Source organism: Petaurus breviceps, unplaced genomic scaffold (genome assembly GCF_028583685.1).
Source record: "Petaurus breviceps papuanus isolate PSGF00001 unplaced genomic scaffold, PetGlider_PUasm1.0 90804, whole genome shotgun sequence".
NCBI classification, from domain to species: Eukaryota; Metazoa; Chordata; class Mammalia; order Diprotodontia; family Petauridae; genus Petaurus; species Petaurus breviceps.
This window is the reverse complement of record NW_027187348.1, coordinates 6815907-6830123: the sequence shown is the minus strand read 5'-3', so window position 1 is coordinate 6830123 and position 14217 is coordinate 6815907. Positions and strand designations below refer to the sequence as shown.

The following is a 14217-nucleotide window of genomic DNA, read 5'->3' as shown; positions in this document are numbered from 1 at the left end:
ATATATATATATATATATATATATATATATATATATATATATATATACACACACACACACACACAACATATGTGTATATGTATATATATTAATATGCTGATATATATTGGATTTTCCTTTTCAAAAATTATTCAATATTTTCTCAATTACATGTTAAAACAATTTTAACATTTTTGTGGTTTTTTCTTCCAGTCCCGCCTCCCTGATATGGCAAGAGATCTCATATAGGTCCCATATGTGCATTTTTGTAGATCTGTGTGTGTGTGTGTGTGTGTGTGTATTGTGTATGGGTCACAGCTATTCACCAACTATGAGCTCAATGGGTTTCAAAAGGTGACTCTGCCAGGAGTACACATTTGTCTATGTAACTTTAGAGTAGTTTGACTCAGATCTGAGATCATCATAGGCTTCAGACCCTTGAGATCTGTATAGGTCAGCGTAGGGAACATAGATTAACTTTTGACTGAAATCTTAAACTTTTCTTGAATCAGAAAATGTGGGTAAACTTCTATTTTGCCTAATTAGACTTTTCTATTCCTGCAGATCATCATCCCAACTCTTTCAAAGGACAATGACTCCAAAGAATCACTCTATAGTAATTGAATTTATCATTATGGGATTAAGCGACCAGCCAGAGCTCCAACTCCCCCTCTTCATCCTGTTCTTAGGAATCTACATTGTCTCCATGGTGGGGAATTTAGTACTGATTCTACTAATCAGAATCAGTTCTCAGCTCCACACCCCCATGTACTATTTTCTCGGTAACTTGTCCTTCATAGATCTCTGTTACTCCTCTGTCATTACCCCCAAAATGTTGGTGAGCTTTGTATCAGAGGAGAACATCATCTCCTACTCAGGGTGCTTGACCCAGTTCTTTTTCTTCTGTTCTTTTGCTGTTTCAGAGTGCTACTTGCTGACAGCTATGGCCTATGATCGTTATGTTGCTATATGTAGACCCCTACTTTATTATAGCACCATGTCCCAAAGAGTCTGCTCCCTGCTTGTGTCAGGGGTGTATACGATGGGCACTTTTTCAGGTCTGATTCAAACAGTCTACTTGGCCAGACTGTTTTTCTGTGAGGACAATGTCATCAGCAATTACTTCTGTGACATCCTTCCCCTCCTGAAACTCTCCTGCTCTAGCACTTACATCAATGAGCTTCTGATGATGTTTCTTGTTGGATTCAATTCATTGGTGACCACACTACCCATTTTCATCTCTTATGCTTTTATTTTCTCAAGCATCCTTAGTATCCACACTGCAAAAGGGAGATCGAAAGCCTTCAGTACCTGTGGCTCTCATTTAGCAGGTGTTATCATTTTTTATGGGTCCATTATTTTCATGTATTATAAGCCAGTGTCTAGTTACAATGTAATCCAGGAAAAGGTAGCTTCAGTGATTTATACTATGGTGATCCCCATGTTGAATCCACTGATCTACAGTCTAAGGAACAAGGATGTGAAGAAATCATTGAAGAAAATCATGAAAAGTGAGGCATTGCCACAATCCATGTAATAATTGACAAAATCAAAATTCATCATGATTTTCTATTTTTCTTTCCAATTTTCCTCTAGAAAAGGGTCTCACCTGTGCATAATTGGGACATAGGTCAAACTATGACTTTTAATGCCTTGCTTCCTGTTCTGTTAGTCTCCTAATCCTATTTTGCTTTCCCTTGCAATCTGACTGCCCAGTAGTCAGTTGTGATTATGCTGCCTAGACACCACTGCCTAGATGCTGTACCAAAGTATCTCCCTCATGTTAGTCTTCCAATTTATCACTCCTCTCTGAGCTAAACTTTCATCTACAAATGCTGCTTTAAAAGCCCTTGTCTCAATCCCTTTGCAAGATGGAATGAAAGCTAATAAACCACTCCATGCTAAGTTGGTAAAGTTTGGTAATGATTTACTACTCTGTTTTGCCCATAATGGGGTGAATCAATATTAATGAATACATATTTTTCAGAATTTTTTGCTAATATTTCAAAAAAGTAAAAAAATACTTCCTACTGAAGTCTTCAATAGGGGGACACATTATTCACTTCTATAATTATGTGATTCTGAGGGATAAAAATAAAGAGGAAGAAAGCTTCATTCCAAAACTGTTTATAACACTATGGAAAAACATCTCTTTCCTGCTCACAATCCTACAAATCTCCTTCCTTTAAAGCAGACCAATAAACTTTCATTATGAATGCAAAGCAAAACATCTCATTTCAGCATAATTACCACCCCTGGCTAACTTCAAACTATAAATACATTGCCAAGCAATAAAAATTACAAGAAAAATAAATAACAGAAGTTACCACAGAAGAAAAATTAAGAAAATAAACAGATATCTGCCCTACATAAGTACTGTTGCATAGTCACAAACTAGTCAAAATGCATTCAGAACTGATATCTCCGAGCCCAGGCTATGGAGAAGGCAGGCAAGTGTGGAATGGTGAGGTACTTTGTAGTATAAATCCACTTAGAAGGAAGGGGACTTTCAATTGCCATCCATTCTTACCTCTCTTCAAAAGGGGGAGAAATAGTTAATATATTTGTTATAGAGTATAACACAATAGAGATAGTCATCGGGTCAGAAACTAAAAATGAAAGACAGACCCAAATGTATACTTAACAATGAAATCATAACTAAGGAGTGGGTCCAAGAATATAAATCATAAAACAATTAATAATTATTTGAAAGAAAATAATAATGAAAAAATAACATTATCAATGTTACTGGCAGTTAAACTGATCCTTAAAGGAAAAAACCATACCTCTACTAATAAAATATTAAGAGAGAATTAATGAAATAAAACTTCATTTTAAAAATTAGCAAGCCAACAAATAAACCTAAAATAATTATAAAATAAAAGACATTAAAATTAATGGAGAAATAGATAAATTTAAAACAAAAAATACATAGGAAAATTAAATAAAACTAAAATTTAGTACTTTGCAATTAGTAATAAAATTGGTAAACTTTTAACTAATCTGATTAAAAAGAAGAGAGCAGAAAATAAAATAGCCAGTAAGCAAGACAAAATCACAACACAATCAGAAGAAATGAAAAGAATAATCAAAATATATTAAGTATAATTATAGGCTAACAAACTGAGAACATAAAGGAATACTTTCAAATAAAAAAAAACATAAAATACTTAAACTATTAGAAGATCAAATAGAAATCTCAAATAACATAGTCTCAGAAAAAGATCAAGCTGTAAAAGAATTGTCAAAGGAAAAAAAAAATCTTCTGACCCTTAGATTCACAGGTGAATTTTATCAAACTTTTAAAGAATACTTAATCCTGTGCTTTACAAATTATTCCCCCAAATAGAGAAAAGCTACCAGATCATGTTTAAGAGAAATATAGTACTAAAACTAAACTGGAAAGATATGGAAAGATAAAACATGGAAATTAAACTATATGACAATATCATTAATCATCATTGACTCAAAAGTTTTAGACAAAATGCTGTCAAGCAGAATAAAGCAGCACATCACAGAAATCATTCATCATGATTGAGATTTATAGCAGGGATGCAAGGACAGTACAACATTAGAAAAATAATCAATATAATTAATCATATTAAAAACAAAACATCCAAAACCACAGGAACATCTCAAGATACAGGAACATTATAATACCCTTTTATGCTAAACACTCTACAAAGACATAGAGGGATCTTGGTTTTATTTAAACTATAAAAATGGTCTAAAACCAAAATCAAGCATTGTTTGAAAGGAAGCTATATTAGAACCTTTTCCTAATAAATGCAGGAGTAAAGCAAGAATGATCACTCTCCACATTTTTATTTGAAATAGCTCTAGAAATACTAGCAATAGCAATAAGACAAGGAAAAAGAATTGAAGGAATAAAAAGTGAAGGTAAGATCAAACTATTTCTGTTTGCGGATAATTTATGATTTTTTACTTCAAAACCCCAGTGAATCAGTAAATGTAGTATTTCAAACAATTCAGCAAGCTTGCAAACGTTAAAATCAATCCTCAAAAATAAATAATAATTCTATATCGTAACAATAAAAGACGAGAGGCGACAATAGAAAGGGAAATTCTGTTCCAAACAATGACAAAATGCATAAAATACCTGAGTATCAACCTCCCCATAATAAAGTGCTCCTTAAAGAAATAAAGAACAACCTAAATATTCAGTGGAAGAATATTCAGTGCTCATGGCTAGATCATTTTAATATAACAAATATTACAGTATTATGAAAACTAATTTACATTTTTAATGCTATGCCAACCAAATTATCAAGAGGATACTTTATGTAACTTGACAAAATAATAACAAAATTTAGTTTAAAAAACAAATGACATAGGCAGTTGCAGGACCACGAGGTGGGAGGGAAGGAAGGGGAGTGACCGAGGGAGCAGAGGACTGGAGGTCCTGGAAGCCTGGAGAGGGAGACGCCACCAGCAACGCTACAGAGCAGCGGGGGAGCCCTGGAGGTCACCCCTCAGACCTGGGTCCAGTCATCCTCTGTCCCCTCTCTTCCCCCCTTGGTCCCAGGAGCCATGGGTAGCTTGAGGCAGCGCTTCTGAGGTTTCTGGAGCAGAAAAACATTGTCACCGATGTCCTGGGGAAGCTGGAGGAGGTCTCTGGTATCAAAAAGTACTAACTGGCTACAGGTTCCATTGCTTTCATGGCCCTCTATCTCATCTTTGGCTATGGTGCCTCCCTGCTCTGCAATCTCATTGGATTCATCTCCACAGCATATGCCTCCCTCAAGGCCATTGAAAGCCCCAACAAAGATGATGATACCATCTGGCTAACCTACTGGGTGGTATATGGCATATTTGGCCTGGCTGAGTTTTTCTCTGACGTCTTCCTTTTCTGGTTCCCCTTCTACTATGCAAGAAAGTGTACCTTCTTGCTATGGTTCATGCTTCCAGTGGCCTGCAATGGCTCCCAGATCCTGTACTGTTGCCTGATCCACCCCATCTTCCTGAGGCACCAGGCTTCCATAGACAGCCTGGTGACTGACCTGAGTGGACGAGCCCTAGACACAGCAGCTCATCTGACCCGGTAAGCAACCAAGGCAGGCATGATTCACCCCCCCAGAAGAATAAATGAAGAGATCACTCCTGAGCCAGAAGCTTTGAATGACTGGACACCCTCCTCCCAGCCCCTTCAGCATTGTGGGACCCTGGCCCCCCATCCTGGCTCCTGTCTAAGCAGCTGATGCCTCCCAGCTGTATGGCTCCACCTAACCTACACCCTCTTGGGTCTTAGGGCATTAAAGAAGTCTCCCTAGTCTGGGAGGTGTAGCAGCAAGCACCCCAAGCATCCTCAGGGTTTGCTGCCACCACAGGTTCTTGGATCTGCTTTGTTAAAGGAAAGCAACTCAAAATGGGTTAACAAGCTTACTTTAATCAGTCAGACATATATCGTTTACCTTGTTCAGGGGAAAAAGGTCAGCACCCTGAACTTCAAAGTATACAAGCAGAATTATCAAGACAGAAACAGATCAAGTAAACAGATTTCCAAACTGTCCAACCATTACATCCATACCAAATCAACATCTGGGTTTCAAAGCCGGGGTGGGGCTCTGGACAACGGCTTCCCAGAATCCATATCAAATCACAGAACACTTCTCAAAGTGAGCCCCCAAAACAAAGCTACACATCAGGGCTTATATAGCCTTCTCTTGGCTCAGAGAATGTAACAACCTTATTGACACACTGGCCAATCAAGAAGTATCTACTGAAAAACAAGCCTCCCACCCCAGGCTCCACGTGCACTTTAGCCTAGGGGTAGGGAAGATCTTTAAATTTGCATTTCCATTACAGGAGGTGGGATGGGCATGGGGGGACCTCTGTCCATTTAGGATCCACCAGCATCTGCTAAGGGGCCCTTCAAGCCCTCAGCCTGTTCTAAGTATACCATTAACCATCTGCCTCTGGCACCCACCACTGGCCTCCCACAGGACTCTTGATGTGTCCTGCCCATTCCAGTTGCCCATGTATTAAAAAAAATAGTCCTACACAGGCCAAACTTGCTTAACAAAAAAACCCCAAACTAAAAAAAAAAAATGACATAGAATATCAAGGTAAATCATAAAAGGATTAAAGTAGAATAACACTTCAAGATCACAAACTATATTAGACATCAAAACATAAAAAAATAATACTGATAGATCAATGCAACAGACTAGACAAGAGAGATTCAGAAACAATACACCTCAATAAACCAGTATTTGATAAAGTAGAACAGCTAAACTACCTAGCAAAAAAGTCCCTATTTAATAAAAACTTCTGAAGAAACTAGAAAACACTCTAGCAGAAATTAGGCCTAGACCAAAATTTACCACATTCTATAATACTTTACTTTCTAAATTGACACATGATCTTAATATTAAAGATCATCTTATAAAAATTAGAAAAAAATCATATACCTCTCATAGCTATGGGTAAGATATGTATTTTTAACCAATCAATCGATAGAGGCAATTAGTAAAGATAAAATAAATAACTTTAATTACCTGAAACTGAAAAAACTTCTGCACAGAAAATTTTAATATATTTAGAATAAGAAAGAAAGTAGTAAAATGGGAAAATTTTGTGTAAAATTTATCTGGTAAGGTTTAGTATCCAAAACAAATAATAAATTGTGTGTACATATAAATATACGTACATGTATGTGTGTGTATATATATGCACATAATTAATAGGCTGTATCAGCAATGCCATATTCACAATGCCTATGGAGATTACAGATATGCTGATATAATTATCCATCACCAAACACATCATGCTTGCCATATAGGGGAATAAACTAGAAAATTTATTAAGATACCAAAAGACTGAGTCCCAAAACCAGAAAGTGAAAGCCATCAGAGTAGTTATGACATTGGCACAGGTAGATAAAGTAGAAAGCACCCACATTTTCAAGCCTTTAAAACAGAACAGGCTACCTCAGGCAAAGGTCCTCCTCTCCCCACTCACAGCAACCACCCAGCGTCCGGGAAGTGCGCTCTGAGTAGCTCCGGCCCCTGGCAGTCCTCAGCAGGAGTCCTTAGCAGAAATTCTGGCTAACTCAAAAAGGGCTTTGCGCTGCTGCTGCCTCTGCTGCTGCTGCCACCATCGCCACCACCGCAGGAACTCTAGTTTGGCTTCCGCTTCCTCTTGCTCCGCCCCTTCCTGCTACGTCAGCAAGTCCAATGGGGCATGGAAGATCTTTAAATCCCATAACCCTTACATTCAGCCCCAAGATCTTTCATGTCCCTTACTTGGCAAAAAAACAGTAGGAATAACTGGTGTCAACAAAATTTCACAACAATATAACAAGAATAGCACACAATAAACACAGAAAACCATATTTTAGGGTGGGGCTTTGAGCACAAGCTCCCCATCATTCCCCCCACCCCAAACAAATGGGGTCCCAAATTCTTGTGGTAAGGGGTGAAGATCTCTTCTTCTATGGCTACTTGCTGCTGAAATTGGATGTAGAGCTGTCCCTGTCCTAAGGGGTCCCATTTGAGAGGTCAGTTCTTAATATGCTTGATGCCAGGTCCAAGGGTGACACATCACAGTTGCAGACAGGGGGTGACATCCAGCTTAAGCTATCAGGCATCTACAGATGGAGGGTACCAAGCCTGTGGAAACAAATCTAATAAACAAGGTGAACAAACAAAAAATCAAGAAGAAGCAAAGAGACAATAACCAGACTATTGTAGCCTCACTCACGGTAGAATAAATGACTTAAGGGTACAATTTTGTAATCATCTTCTCCAGAATAAACAATAGTTACAGTGTTATCCCTCCCATATGCTATAATCTCTGCAGCCTTTGGAACATCATCTGGCTTCCGTTTTACCCATACTTTAGCTCCTGATTTTATTCTATCAGTAGAACCAAATCCTTCAGTTCCTGTGACAGTTATTTTGGAAGGAGGGTCAGTTTTTACAAGTGGCATTGTTTTACAAGGAACGATAATCACTTGAACTATCCTATCATTCTTGTGAATCTGTATGGGCCCTTCACCTAAATTCTGGAATGTTACAACAATTTCTCCTTGATAATTAGAATCTATTACTCCAGCCAATACATGTATCCCTTGAGCTGCTAATCCTGATTTGGGTAAAATCTGTCCAAAGTGAGTTTTAGGGATTCTTATGCATATCCCAGTGGAGATTTTTCTTATTTCTTTTCTGTCCAACCAAAAGTCCTCTAAACAATGTAAATCATACCCCACCGAACCAGGTGGTCCTGGGTACGGTGCTGGGACATCTGGCCTCAAGGTCCAATACTCAATATTTGGGATCTTGTGTGTTTGTTGTTTTCTAATTTGCAGATTGGGGGTCATCATTCTGGCTAGAGGTGTACTTCCTCCCAATGGTCTATTATTCAAATTACGCAAAACCATGAACAAATTATCCTTCCAATGTTGATATGAATTATTGGAACTTAACTTCCTCTACTGTTCTTTCAGTAATCCATTCATTCTTTCAATTAACCCAGATGCTTCTGGATAATATGGAATATGATATATCCATTCTATATTGTTTAGTATACAATACTTCTTCATTTCATTGCCTTTGAAATGTGACCCATTGTAACTTTGAATCTGCATTGGGGTTCCATAATATAGACTTATGAGATCTAGAGTTTTACAAGTGTTTTTCTGGGTTGCATTCTTATAAGGACACGCTACTAGTACACCTAAATAGGTGTCAACACAAGTACATATAAATCTGCATCCTTTATCCAGTGGTAGTGAGCCAATATAATCTATTTGCCAGATTTGGGCTGGGACTTTTCCTCTTGCTATCTCTCCAGTTACTACCCGAGGAACAGTTCGCTTCTTTTCCATTTGACATATATGACATTCTTCTGCTATCTGTTTTAACAGTGAATGAGAGATACTAATACTTCGATCTTGTGCCCACTGGTGTGTGGCCTGGACCCCCAAATGGCCTGCTGTTTGGTGGACCCATTTTGCTAATACTGGATCATCAGTTGTTGTCAAAGTAGGGACAATATGTTCAGTAGCAATCTTTGCCAGTCGATCAGCATGAGCATTGTACTCACGTTCTGGTGTGGTGGGGGCCACATGAGCATCTACATGAAAAACTGACAAGTCAGTGACCAAAGACATGTTCCAGATATCTTCCCATAATTCTTTGCCCCAGACTTGTTTACCATGAATTTCCCAATTTTCATTTTTCCACATGGGCATCCATGTAGCTAACCCATCAGCTACCGCCCATGAATCAGTGAATATATGACACTGTCCTCCTTGTTCTATTTTGATGGCTTGATATACCGCCACAAGTTCAGCATATTGGCTACTTGCACCTATCCCAGTACTTTCCAAAGTCCTTCTAGTGCATGGATTATAGGCCACTGCTTTCCAATGTCTTTTTTGCCCCAAATATTTTGCTGTCCCATCAGTAAACCATGCATGTCTCTTTTGTTCCTCAGTTAATACATCATATCCCTCATTCCATTTTACAGTGGACTGTACCAACTGTTGCTTTGGCTCAGGGGGTGTGTCATTCCTCTCAATTTCTATGTTTGCTATAGATTCATGCAGAGCAGAGACTCCGCTTTTGACAGTTTTCGCTCTATTCTGAATATACCACTTCCATTTGATAATACTAGCCTCTTGGGCATGTCCAATTCTGTGAGAAGCTGGGGTACTCATTACCCAGGTCATAATTGGGATTCCAGGTCTTAATATCACTTCATGGCCCACAGTCAGTTGTTCAGTCTCCACCAAAGCCCAATATGCAGCTAACAACTGCTTTTCAAAAGGTGTATACTGGACTCCAGATGAAGGGAGTTTCCTACACCAAAATCCCAAAGGTACATTTCGGCTTTGTTGTTTTTGCCATAAGCTCCAGTTTGCATAATCATCTTGTACAGTCACTTGCAATTCCACTGGACCATTTTGCATGGGCCACAAATCTAGGGCCAATTGTATGGCAGCCTTGGCTTCTTCAAAAGCTTTACTCTGCTCAAGTCCCCAATCGAATTCATATTTCTTCCATGTGACCCTATATAAAGGTTTTAAAATCTGTCCCAAATGTGGAATGTGGTGCCTCCAGTATCCAAACAATCCTATGAACTTTTGGGCCTCCTTCTTATTGGTAGGGGTAGGAAAATCCTGAATCTTTTGTCGGGCTTGAGGAAGAATCTCCCTTAGCCCCTTGTTCCATTGTATACCCAAAAATTTCACATTTTGAGCTGGTCCTTGAACCTTTGCAGGGTTAATTTCCCACCCTTTACTTTTCATATACTCAATTAGAAGGGTCAAACTCCTTTCCACTACTTTTGCATCTTTTCCCTGTATCATGATATCATCAATGTAGTGGGTAAGCTGTACACCAGGTAGCTTTAATTCATCCAACTGTTCAGCCACAATTCTGTGACAAATAGTGGGGCTATGTATGTACCCTTGTGGCAAGCGGGTGAAAGTATATTGTCTACCCTGCCAAGTGAAAGCAAAGTGGTCCCATTGTTTAGGGTCTATTGGGATGGTGAAGAAGGCATTTGCCAAGTCAATAACTGCATACCAAATCCCATCATATTTCTGGATCCTTTCTATTAAGGTGATGGTATCTGTAACAGCAGCATACAAAGAAGGAGTCACCTTGTTCAACTGTCTATAATCCACAGTCATTCTCCATGTCCCATCTGATTTTCTTACTGGCCAGACAGGATTATTCCATCTTGTGGTAGTAGGGACTAACACTCCTGCTTCAACATATTCCTTTATAGTAGTGGTAATTTCATCTTGCCCACCTGGCACACAATACTGTTTTAAAGTAATTACTTCAGAAGGTTCAGGTAAAGTGATTGGGTCCATTTTTAGTTTTCCCACTAAAACTGTATTAATTCCTATCTTCCTCACAGCAAATTGGTATCTTCCTTCAGGTAAATTCAGAGTCATGCCTCTCAATACATCTATTCCAATGATGTATTCAGGAATGGGTACAACAACCACAGTATATTCCTTCTTAGGTAACTGCCCAATTTTCATTGTTATTTTAACCTGTCTGGCTGATATTTCCATGCCTCCTAGACCTGTGATGGTAATAGGAGTTCCATGTTTAAACTTATCAGGGTTTCCATAGATAAGTGTGGCCTCAGCCCCAGTATCAATCAGTGCCCTAGTCACAGTAGTCGATCCATTCTTCCAATATATTGTTAAACCAATATGGGTTCTGCAATCTCTTCTGCATATTTCTTTTATCTGGGCTGGGACTTGGCCTATCTCCTATTCCCCCTGAAGGTGGGGCAAACTTGGATACAAAGATTCAGATTCAGAAATACCTGCAGGGGTGGTTCCTGCTTCCCTGTTCATTCTGATGCTAAGTACCTTTTCTTGGTACAGCTTATGCAGCTCTTCAGTTGGAATATCATCTATTCTTCTGAAGTCCACCCCTGCTCTTAATAGAGCAGTAAACAGTTCTCTTCTTGTTGGTCTATTTTGTCTCTGAATCCTCTGGCTGTTTACTCTTCTCTCTCAAGGCAATTTGTCTTTTTCCCATTCCCCTAAATCGCTTAATTGTGAAATCTTATCCAGCACCTCTGAAAGAGGGTGCCCTATTTCTCCAATCAATAGAGTCAGAATTAGGTGCTTATATGCAGGAGGAGCCGTCTTCACTATGATATTTCTATGAGGAACTCCTAGGGGGGTATCATAATATGAATTTGCATCTCCAATCAGGATAGCAGTTTTCATTACCTCCTCCTTTAGCTTTCTCATACAGTCTCTAAGTGAGTACCAGGGTCTGTCTCCCCTAGGCCACATAGATTCAGTAGGATATTGCTTTTTGCATCCTTCTGCAGCTAAAGCTAGAAGATTAGTTTTGTTATTTCCTCCTTGCATATGGTGATCCCTAAAAGCCTGGTGTACAAAAGGATTCTGACTGATACTTATGAATTTTAAACAGTCCTCATTGTCCAGTGTTATTCCTCCAGCACCTTCATCAGTGATTCTTACTATCCAAGACACTAAAGACTCCCCCATTCTTTGGGTGAATCTACTCAATATATCAGTGATCTCCTGTTGAGTGAAATCCTCAATTATCTCCCTGGACTCTGTTTTGCCTCAGTGGTTCTCCTGTCTTCTTCTTCGTATGGGGAGAGCTTCTACATTAGAAGACTCCTCATCTAACCTTGCTCCATTCTCCTCACACACATTCTCCTGGAAGCTGTCAGGGCAACTCTGCCCAGCCTGTACAAAAGCTGCATGCACATTCCTTCTGCTAGTTTTTTGCTTCCTTTTAGCTACATGAACAGTAGCTTGCTCCTGGACCACATGATTCCCTCCAGTTTGCTCTTCTGAGTGCTGTGACACAGAAGAATCCTCAGGCAAACCAGCTGACTCCCTAGCCATCCTAGTTCTTTCCTTCAGCAGCTTATCCCTACTTTTACACATAAGGCGATAACTTGTTAGCAGCACCCAGCCTCTCCTGCACACTCCTGCCAGTTCTTTGGCTGGTTCTATGGGTATTGCTTTCAAACATCTTTCCAAATCTCCAGGTTCTCCCTCTTTTAGCCTTGTTTCCCTGTTTTCACAGGGCCCTGTGCTTTTAGCCCATTCTCTGGCTAGAGAGGAATAAGGCAAATCCTCCCATCCTGGAATAGCCATTTCTCCCTCTAAAGCCCCACTGCTTCCAAATAGAGGCCCGACATTTTGTGATCCCATCCTCGTCGCCAAATGTATCAGCAATGCCATATTCACAATGCCTATGGAGATTACAGATATGCTGATATAATTATCCATCACAAAATACATCATGCTTGCCATATGGGGGAATAAACTAGAAAATTTATTAAGATACCAAAAGACTGAGTCCCAAAACCAGAAAGTGAAAGCCATCAGAGTAGTTATGACATTGGCACAGGTAGATAAAGTAGAAAGCACCCACATCTTCAAGCCTTTAAAACAGAATAGGCTACCTCAGGCAAAGGTCCTCCTCTCCCCACTCACAGCAACCACCCAGCGTCCGGGAAGCGCACTCCCAGTAGCTCCAGCCCCTGGCAGTCCTCAGCAGGAGTCCTTAGCAGAAATTCTGGCTAACTCAAAAAGGGCTTTGCGCTGCCGCTGCCTCTGCTGCTGCTGCCGCCGTCGCCACCACCTCCAGCCACCACAGGAACTCTAGTTTGGCTTCCGCTTCCTCTTGCTCCGCCCCTTCCTGCCACATCAGCAAGTCCAATGGGGCATGGAAGATCTTTAAATCCCATAACCCTTACATAGGCCTTTATCCATTCCCTAATACACAAATAGATAAATGGTCAAAGATTTGAACAAACAATTCTTAAAAGAACTACAAAGAAAAAAATGTTCCACTGACTAGTAAGAGAAATACAAATCAAAGCAGCTCATGTTTTACCTCACTCCTTGCAAATTATCAAAAAAAAAAGATAAAACTGGTCAAAAGTCAATGTTGAAGGGGTTATAGAAAGATCACATTAATAATTTATTGTTGGTAGGACTGTGAAATGGTACAACCATTTTGAAAAGCAATTTGGAATTATGTAAATAATTAGTGATAATAACAAGTGATTAGAATGTCCATGCCCTTTTAACCAGAGAATCTTTCAATACTTGATATATATGAACTAAATGATATTTTATTTAAATACTTAAAGGACATGTTAAACCAGTTACTGGGACAAATAGAAAATCAAACTACAAAACTGGGGCACCATGATATATCTCCCTTTCAGACTTAGACAAACATAATTTTGAAAGGAAAGACATTAAGGACCTGAATAGAATGTTAGAAACATTAGATAAATACAAAACAAAACATCTCATTTCAGCATAACTACCACCCCTGGCTAACTTCAAACTATAAAGACATTGCCAAGCAATAAAAATTACAGGACAAATAAATAACAGAAGTTACCACAGAAGAAAAATAAGAAAATAAACAGATATCTGCCCTACATAAGTACTGTTGCATAGTCACAAACTAGTCAAATGCATTCATAATCAAAGTCTATTGGTCTGCTTTAAAGGAAGGAGATTTGTAGGATTGTGGGCAGGAAAGAGATGGTTTTCCATAGTGTTATAAACAGTTTTGGAATGAAGCTTTTTTTTCTCTTTATTTTTATCCCCCAGCATCACATAATTATAGAAGTGCATAATGTGTCCCCCTGTTGAAGACTTCAGTAGCAAGTAATTTTTTTCCTTTTTTGAAATATCAGAAAAAAAATTCTGAAAAATATGAGGATTAAGTGATG

At 39.0% G+C, this 14217-nt stretch overlaps 1 protein-coding gene and 1 pseudogene across 1 annotated transcript; both read left to right on the top strand.

Moving 5' to 3' along the window:
* Positions 1-571: 571 nt before the first annotated feature.
* Positions 572-10308, top strand: LOC138147573 (olfactory receptor 8A1-like). The gene is made up of 2 exons (XM_069070104.1): positions 572-1490; positions 10147-10308. The coding sequence occupies exons 1-2, from the start codon at positions 572-574 to the stop codon at positions 10200-10202; spliced, it is 975 nt and encodes a 324-aa protein (XP_068926205.1). The 3' UTR covers positions 10203-10308.
* Positions 4531-5086, top strand: LOC138147706 (receptor expression-enhancing protein 6 pseudogene; annotated as a pseudogene).
* Positions 10309-14217: the final 3909 nt, after the last annotated feature.

Coding starts and splice junctions, on each gene's coding strand:
- LOC138147573 (XM_069070104.1), top strand. CDS start 572: ATGACTCCAAAGAATCACTCTATAGTAATTGAATTTATCATTATGGGA. Junction 1,491..10,146: donor ATTGAAGAAAATCATGAAAA/GTGAGGCATTGC, acceptor GTCGGGCTTGAG/GAAGAATCTCCCTTAGCCCC.